Source organism: Borostomias antarcticus (genome assembly GCF_949987555.1).
Source record: "Borostomias antarcticus genome assembly, chromosome: 1".
In the NCBI taxonomy this organism is placed as follows: domain Eukaryota; kingdom Metazoa; phylum Chordata; class Actinopteri; order Stomiiformes; family Stomiidae; genus Borostomias; species Borostomias antarcticus.
The window spans coordinates 23,851,487-23,860,365 of NC_140234.1; the positions used below are offsets into that span (position 1 = coordinate 23,851,487).

At 48.2% G+C, this 8,879-nt stretch overlaps 1 protein-coding gene across 2 annotated transcripts; it reads right to left on the reverse strand.

The window, feature by feature from the left end:
- Nucleotides 1–1,087: 1,087 nt before the first annotated feature.
- LOC311315951 (mitochondrial fission factor-like) lies at nucleotides 1,088–8,879 on the reverse strand. Of its 2 annotated transcripts, XM_084446674.1 has the most exons (8): nucleotides 8,797–8,879; nucleotides 7,564–7,799; nucleotides 6,528–6,637; nucleotides 6,144–6,238; nucleotides 4,783–4,968; nucleotides 4,132–4,206; nucleotides 2,590–2,665; nucleotides 1,088–2,265 (listed from the first exon to the last, which is right to left on the reverse strand). In XM_084446674.1, the coding sequence occupies exons 2-8, from the start codon at nucleotides 7,781–7,783 to the stop codon at nucleotides 2,134–2,136; spliced, it is 894 nt and encodes a 297-aa protein (XP_084302800.1). In that variant the 5' UTR covers nucleotides 7,784–7,799; nucleotides 8,797–8,879; the 3' UTR covers nucleotides 1,088–2,133. The 2 variants fall into 2 exon arrangements, with proteins under 2 accessions (XP_084302800.1, XP_084302801.1); XM_084446675.1 differs by lacking the exon at nucleotides 4,783–4,968.

Below are 8,879 nucleotides of genomic sequence, written 5' to 3' on the forward strand. Positions count from 1 at the left end.
CATGCTGTGTACCTGAGCTGGTGTTTAGTCCAGCTAGTCTCTCTCTCATCTCTCCTCAGTCCCACCAGAGTTTCTCTCTCCTACTGGCCGCTGTCCTGCTTCGTAGCTCACCTGCCCCAAATCATTAGACTTTCCCTGCATCACAGGTCCTCTGTGTTCTGAGCCAGGAGAGGAATGTGGTTTTTGTACCTGTTATTGTCATGTAAAGTACTATAAATACTAAGTTCTGTCATGTAACACAATTACCAAGTTTCTGTCATTTACACAGGACTACAATTACTATGTTTCTGTCATGAAAAGGACTACAATGACCACGTTTCTGCCATGTATAGGAGTAGGACCACAAATACAAAGTTACTGGCATATAAATGACTGCAAATACCAAGTTACTGTTGTGTACAGGACTACAAATACATTTCAGAATCGGTTACCGTGTTCCAAGTGCCCATGGAAGTGCCTGCCTGCATAGCTGCCTTAACGCTCGGGTGGGGGGGTCGTCTTGAAGAGACGGACTCTCATCCAGCGTGGTATTAACTGTCGTCGTCAATAATCAAGAGCTGTATGTTGCTTTACCAGGAACACTGGTGAGAACGCGGAAATAAATCAAATAACTGAATGTTACTTTGCCGAATAACAAGCTCTTGTTCCAGACAGTATTCCAGTGCCTTTCCACACAAACTCTGCACAATAGATGCTGCTTGAAGTCGTTACTGTACAATCACAAATCATGTTGAATTAAATTTGTATTATTCCTAATCAAGCATTTGTTTTTTTACAACGTTCATCTCATGTGCCTTCTTCCCGCAGTAGAATCTCTTTGTGTTTGTCAGTGTTCTCCTGGCAGTGTTCCACATCACAAGCCTCAACGAGGCAGTAAGTCGGCTTGTTTTAGTATTAATTTAATTATTTTGTTAATAAACACAAGACGTTACTTTTTTTCATTTTCTTCTGTCCATTATTTCAAAATCAAATCGTCTTGCAGGGTCGGGTCCAAAGCTAACCTCACTAAACCTGAGTAGTTCAACATCTGATGTTAGGTTACAGCAGTAGAAATAGAACACAATGGAAACACACCACCGTCTATGTGAAATATAAAAGCTATTTTATTAAATACTTAAATACTACAGACAACTTCCAAAAAGGGAAAAGGACAATGAGAAAACAATGCATTATATTAGTACTCAGTTAAACATTGCTTCACTTCCGAGGGAAACGTGACACAACCAACTGCATATCACTTCATTTCCTGGAATAATCTGTCAGAGTTCCAAGCTACTTGAGGCATCCAATATCAAAACACTTCATATCACAGACAACTGCAGACATGGAAGTCTTGTTTAAATAAGTATAATAGATAAACTTGTAACTCTACAAGTTTACAAAAGTTTTTGTAGGTTTTACAAAGTTGTAAATCTGTAAAACTAACTACATTCTCAGCTCAGGTTATTTTAGGTTAGTTCTATGTTTATGTGACAGTAGACAAGATTAAAAAGACTTAGTTTCAACTACATTGCTATGTTTAAATGTTTGTACTTTCACAGCTTCTGTGTTGACCTAGTGTGGCAGCAGACGTCATGATCCTATTCATTACACCAGGGGCCCGACGTTCCCAGTTAGCTAATTGAGGTTTAATGCAAGCTATTCTGATTAAATGCATTTTGTTGATGCATATAATAGTGGTAGAATTGAACACTGAAATCAAACCACCCACATTCATGTAAAGCTTTCTTTTAGTCACCCAGAAAGTCTGAGCTACACATAAATCCAAATCTTTTTTCCCCATGTAAACTGGTTGGCTCAGTGACCCAGCTTGGTGGGTCAACCCTCTGGTCACCAAGCCTGCCGCCCCTGTGTCCCAACAGTACAGGACAACGTCTCCACCTTTATCATCCACATCCACGACCCCCCACCCACCTGACTCCACACCACACAGCCAGGTCAGTCAAAAGACCTTTTAAGGGTAGGGGCAACATTTGTCTCATGTGCATGTAAGTGTATTGTCCTTTTGGAACAAAGTTGAGTCACAGTGAAACGAGAGAGTGGTTGCAGTGTGTAGGGTCGGTGAAGAGAAGAAGTGTGTGAGAGAGAGAGAGAGAGAGAGAGAGAGAGAGAGTGTGTGTGTGTGTGTGTGTTTTATCTCCTGATCCATAGCCAGCCGTTGAGCAGGCAGGCGGAGAGCAGCAGTGAGAAGAGCACCAGCTCCGTCTGTCTGCGCTCGGCGTTCTGTCTCTCCACCCCGGCCAGACGCCGGCTCATCTTCACCACCTGGAGGAGCAACAACCGGCACGTCTCACAACCGGCACGTCTCACAACCGGCACGTCTCACAACCGGCACATCTCACACTCGGCCCATCAGCCATTTGTCAGCCATGTCTCTCACCAAGACGCCGGAAACTGACCGTCGATAATACGTCATAACTGAATATAACTGTTATATAGGTAGAACAATAGTATTACAGATGGTAGTGTTAAACAGTATAATACTTAACAAATACTTAGAAAACTTGAAGGCAAAACATAAAAAACCCTCTAGTTCTTAGTACTGTGTTGATCTCTAGTGATGAGGAGTGGGCGGGGTTGGGAGCTGACCTGTCGTCTGAGGACGATGAACTCCACGGCTGCTCCTCCCTCGTCCTCCGGGGTCAACCAGGACTCCTGCATGCCGCTGCCAACCAGAGAGCAGGGTCAGAGCACGAGCAGTGGACAGCACAGATCAACACACACATCTGCACACACACACACACGCGCCTGCTTTTTTAGAAGTAATTTAGCGGACGCTTTTATCCAAAGCAACTTACAACATGTGCATTCAACGTAGCTAGTCAAGTGTACTATTTTAGAGATATGATAACTGACATTAGGATGAATATCACCCAGGCAAGACCAATTGTTCTGCTTGCTGACCCTCCACTGAGCAGTAGGATGAGATTGTTTGCACCGGTTGACACAGAGACGCTGAGCAAAGTGGTGTCACAACTGAAGTCATCTACATGCCCTCTCCATCCTATTCCCACCAAGTTTTTCCAAGACTATTTTTAACTCTGTGTCTGAGGACACTTAAGCCAATGTTAACTGTTCCCTCAGTACAGGCTTTTTCCAATTGGCTTTTAAAACTGCCCTGGTAAAACCCCTTCTAAAGAAAAATAGTCTAGACTCCTCAGTCCTCAGTAATTTTAGACCGATTTTCAACCTCATTTTTAGCTAAAATTCTAGAAAAATAAAGTATTCAAACAGTTAAATGACTTTCTAGATGCAAACTGTATCCTGGATACTTTTCAGTCTGGTTTTCGCCCTCATCATAGCACGGAGACAGCACTGGTCAAAGTTGTAAATTAACTCAACGCTGATGTGAAAAATCTCTCTGTCCTTGTCCTTCTGGACCAGAGCACAGCTTTCCACACTGTAGATCATGATATCCTTACTGGAAGACTTGAGAACTGGGTCGGCCTCTCCGGTCCAGTCCTTGACTGGTTCAGGACCTACCTAACTGGCCGGAGTTTTGTCGCCCTTGGGGATCACAGCTTAAAAAACACTTCAATGACATGTGGGGTCCCACAAGGATCCATTTTAGGGCCCCTACTTTTCAGTCTGTATATGCTACCCCTACGTGACGTCATTAGGAGGCACAATATTAGCATACTGTAGCTACGCAGATCCAGCTCCAAATAGACACCCAGCTCTATATTTCTATGACACCCGATGACTACAGCTCAGTTGACCACCTGGTAGAATGCATTGCTGATATAGATGCATGGATATCACAGGATTGCCTTCAGTTAAACCAGGATAAAACATGTGTTGATCATTGGTGAAAGAGTTGAAAGGGAGAGACTATCTGGGCACTTAAAACACCAAATGCCAAGTCAGAAACCTAGGCGTCATGTTTGATTCTGATCTTAATTTTGAGGCCCATATTAATAATGTGACAAGGACATCTCTTTATCACTTGAGAAACATTGCTAAGGTTAAACCTTTTCTCTCCCAGGCCGACACTGAAAAACTAATGCATGTTTTCAGTAGCAGGTTGGATTAATGTAACGCTCCTGTCTAGTCTTCCAAAGAAAGTCAGTGAGAGCCGATGGAGGCCCAGATCTACAGCAGAGGGGGAGTGGGGAGGAAGTGTTCAGTCACCTCTTCCTGCCTTGTTCCACACTGAGAACGGGGGCCTCAGACACAGCAGCATGGGGCTGGTCAGGCTGGCCGAACCTTCAAACCAGAAACACACACAAAGACCACAGTCTGCTAATATGTCTGGAGCAGCTACCTCTTCACAGACGGAGAGGGGCCAGCAGGGGGCAGCGTCAGCCAAGGCAGAGCAGAGCATAGCAGGAAGGGCAAAGCGAAAGCTCTGGACAAGCGCCGGTCATCATGTTAGCCAATAAGGAGATGACAGTGACACTGTCAAACACAAACACTGTGTTCAGCAGAGGGTGCTAAAGTCTGAATGGATGGATGGATGTCAATGTGAACAAATGCAAGTAGGGTTAATGACCAGGCAAGATGGCCGCTTGAGCCTTGAGCAGAACGCTCGTCATAAGCGGACAGAGATGCAAGCCCATGCACGGCGGGTAGGGAGGATGATGGTTCAAGGTCATTCTGGGAGATAAGAGGACAGCGAAAATGGTAGGCTCAGGGTTAGCCCTCACCACTCATGAAGCAGTTAGTAAGCAGTTTGGCAACGGCATCCCAGCTGTGTGGTTAGATCGGGGACAGCCTCTTCCTGGAGGACAGGGAGGGGCACGGCGTCGGGGAAGGTGGGGCGCGGGCTGGAGGATTCGTCACCTGGACCTGTATTTCTGCGCGACGGTCTGCAGTAGGCGCTGTGAGGCCTGCTGGCCCAGCTGCCTGGCGGCCTGGAGCACGGTCTGGGGGGAGAGGAGGCCGGGGGCGGGGGCGCACGGGGGAGGGGGGGCAGCGGCGGCCTGGGGGGCAGCGGGCGAGCGTTGGGGGGGACGTCCTGCGCCAGAACTGGAACGGGGGGTGGCGTGGTGGAGGCGGGGGGCGGGGGGCGGTTGGCAGAGTGTGGGGGGTTGGGGAGGCGGAGCGGATGGGGGGGGGGGGGGGGGGGGCAGAGGACAGACAGACAGAGAAGGGGGGGGACAGTGGTTATGACGGAGCGCTTGTGTCGGCGGCCACATAATAAATCAAAATGATTCACATGACTCTGCCTGCTTGCTTGCTTTGCTTGGATCCTCGCGTAGTGCGATCTAACCCTGGCCTACATGTGAGGAGGCAGAATCTAGAGCACGGGAACCAGACTTTTGTCTCCCCCCTGCTGGTAACACAGATATCAGCAGGGTGGGTGAGGAAGAGACCGGACCCTTGGGGGCAGCAGAATGAATGTACCAGGTCAGAACACAATATTCTCTTTATGAGTCCCTGAGAAGCTCCAGGCTGGAGGGGGGTCAGGCACGGCTGACTGGCTTAGAAAGCAGGCGAGCTTTGTGTGAAAACGCAGACGTGGAAGAGATGGAATTGTACAGGCAGAATCAGAAAGTAAGGAAACTACAGGAAGCCATGTATGAAAGTGAAGAGCTCCCATTAACCAAGTCGCCATCACACTGCTGGTGATTGGCTCCCTCGGTTAGTCACACCAGGAAGAGGTCTGGACCAATAGCAGGGCTTGATCGCTGCATTTTATCATTAATTTAAAGGTGTACCTTGATTGCGCTTCTTGTATACGGCTGCTGTAACACTGCTGTCATTTCCCCTTGGGGACTTGGGTACTACCCATCTACTGTACCTACCTACAGTAGATCTCAGCCAATTATTATATAAAACAGATCCTAGAGTGCATCCTGATTGTCCAATAAGAACAACTACAGCTTCTCATCTAAATACAAAATAACAGTTTTTAGAGCAGATGGGGAGGGAAGATACTCAAGACTATTGATGTGCACCCCTAGTCTCTGGTAGTCAGGAGAGAAGGGGAGGGAGCACTCCTAGACTATTGGTGTGCACCCCTAGTCTCTGGTAGTCAGGAGAGAAGGGGAGGGAGCACTCCTAGACTATTGGTGTGCACCCCTAGTCTCTGGTAGTCAGGAGAGAAGGGGAGGGAGCACTCCTAGACTATTGATGAACACCCCTTGTCGCTGGTGGTCAGGAGCAGTGATGTTTTGGCGAGGGGTGTGTGCGGTACTCACGGTGACGGCGTGTGCAGTGCCTGTGTGGAGTAGGTGGGGGTGCACAGAGGGGTCTTCTCAAACGCCGTGTCACTGTAGGACCTGCGCAGGGTGCTCTGGAGGAGGACGGGGAGGAGATGCAGAGATGGATGCCTTGGTTTCTATAAACATCGTGCTGTTGATTTAATCATAGATCATTCAAAGGTTCAAAGACTAGTAAAACCTATACGATTTATGTGTCTGGGACTAAAAGGATAGGTCTGATGTCCCATTATACTGATGTGGGAGTTGTATTCGAGATCCAGTCAAATCCAGTATCTGCTTATCTGGGCCACAACAATAGCCTAAGATCATAAGCCAACACAAGCCTACGGTGAAGCCCACCCGTACCGCATTATAACCTACCTGCGCTGGGTCTCTGTAGGCCTCCCGGGCCCAGGCAGACTGCTGGCTGTCCCAGGCTGACCCTGGCCTGGCCGGGCTGAACAGCGGCCGGGGGCTCATGTCCGGTGCATCTGAGGAGACGTCCATACAAAACACAACACAGGTCTACCGTCCGTCAACACACTCACTGGTTTGAATTATTATTATGAATTGCATTTATATAGCGCCCTTCATGATACCCAGAGCGCTTTACAGAGTCCAGTATTCATTCAGACACAGTCATACCGGTGGTGGTAAGCCACTGTGCATCTGTAGCCACAGCTGCCCTGGGGCAGACTGACAGAAGTGTGGCTGCCAATCAGCGCCTACGGCCCCTCCGACCACCACCAACATTCATTCATTCATTCATTCATTCACATGTATACCTTGCATGTCTTTATGATGGTGGGGGAAGCCGGAGTATCATAAATTGCGCCTTGAAATTTGCCCACATCCGTCGCTGTTCATAACGCGACATTCGTCTACAGCTGTCACGACTCATGTGACGCACATTTCCGCTGCGCACAGGATTGTGGGTCAGAATAGCCAGAAAAGCCTGCTGGCTTGCATACTGCAAAATACGACCGGATGTAGTAGGACATCCTGGTATTTTTGCCATACTGCATGTGGCATACTATGTATTGGGACATACTACATCCTGTTTTGGCATACTATATAGTAGGGTAGTATGCGATTCGGAACGCAGCCATAGTGTTACGCAGCTTTCAGCAATCACCTGGGACAGCGTGACTCTTAGCTAGCCTCTCTCCAGCCCCAGACTCACCTGGGACAGCGTGGCTCTTAGCTAGCCTCTCTCCAGCCCCAGACACACCTGGGACAGCGTGACTCTTAGCTAGCCTCTCTCCAGCCCCACCTGGGACAGCGTGACTCTTAGCTAGCCTCTCTCCAGCCCCAGCCCCACCTGGGACAGCGTGACTCTTAGCTAGCCTCTCTCCAGCCCCAGCCCCACCTGGGACAGCGTGACTCTTAGCTAGCCTCTCTCCAGCCCCAGACCCACCTGTGAGCGCCAGCCTGTCGGGGATATGCATGCTGTAAGATGGGGGAGGATCGCCCTGTCTATGCCTCCCCACCTCGTCCTCCTCCATCTCCACCACGCCATGGGGCCGCGGTCCCATCATCAGCCGCTCCGGGACCCTCATCTTCTGGTTGATGGCCTCCGTGAAGCCGGGGTCGCAGCCTCGAACCCGGGTCACGTCGCCCATGAAGGTGGACGACATTGGGGACTGCTGGTACCTGCCGTGGTGGTGGTGGTGGTACATAATGAGAGAAGCCGTTTCCCACGAACAGGCGAACAGTACTAGACGACCGGGTCACAGCTAACTGTCCATGATGGCTGGAGGAGCCATACTGTCTCCAGTGGTAGTAAAGAAGACTGGTGGTGTTGACGAAGACTTGATGCTAGCCGGACACTTGGCAATGGCCAAGGCTATACTTAGAAGTGTGCAGTTAGATAACAAACAAGCAATGGTATTGGTCAGATATCTGGGTTAGTATTTGTTTTTTTTCCTGCTGTGTGTGGATTAGAATCACTACTCGGTCTAGGTGGAGGAGATATGCCATCTACATGCAGATTAGATGGAAATCTGGACTGCGAAGATGGCTAGTCAAAAGTGCTGTATTGTGGATTTGGGAGGAGTGGCTAATATTCCATAACAGGAGAATCCGTGTCATGTCAGCTGACACACCAGCAACAGGTAGTTAGCTGGCTAGCTAGTTAGCTTTAGCCAAACATTCCAACATAATAATTACCTTACAGAGTTTTACAGAGTTATCTCTTGGAAGTAGCACTAAGTCTAGTAGCTATAGCCTACTGTTTTTAAAAGCAAACCATCTTTAGCTAGCGCTACCATACCAACGTTAGTAGCTATTAGCAACTACAGAAATGTAACTGAAAGCATCGTTAGAGAGAGAAATAGCTGACGTCATGTCAAACCTTGGAATGAAACCGTGCCTGACCTAAACAAAAAGAGAGTGATAGCTAACTGTTACTAGCTAAGATTAGGTCTACCTACAGTAACACGGAGTTACAGAATCAACCTTACTGAATGTGCTAGCTATCATAGCCTGCTAGCAAGCTACAACAAGAAACAAAGTCAGAAGTTGACATTTACGAGAACGACGTTGATATTACGAGAGCAAATTGCTCGCTAAAGGCTTTTACTAAAGCGTGTTCCCACTTTACAAACATGACATTGACTGTTTAGCTACCCCACTTTCTCACGCTACTCACCTTCCACAAACAACCTGCGAATCGATTAGCTACGCCAGGGTCACTGCACCAGGGTCACTGCACCAGGGTCACTGCACCAGTGT

Bases quoted from the DNA above. Each gene is read 5' to 3' on its own strand.
- LOC311315951 (XM_084446674.1), bottom strand. From the start codon at position 7,783: ATGTCGTCCACCTTCATGGGCGACGTGACCCGGGTTCGAGGCTGCGAC. The intron at 6,638-7,563 runs GTGGGTCTGGGG...ACGTCTCCTCAG, and splicing joins CGACAGGCTGGCGCTCACAG to ATGCACCGGACATGAGCCCC. The intron at 2,666-4,131 runs GTGACTGAACAC...TCTGGTTGGCAG, and splicing joins GTGGAACAAGGCAGGAAGAG to CGGCATGCAGGAGTCCTGGT.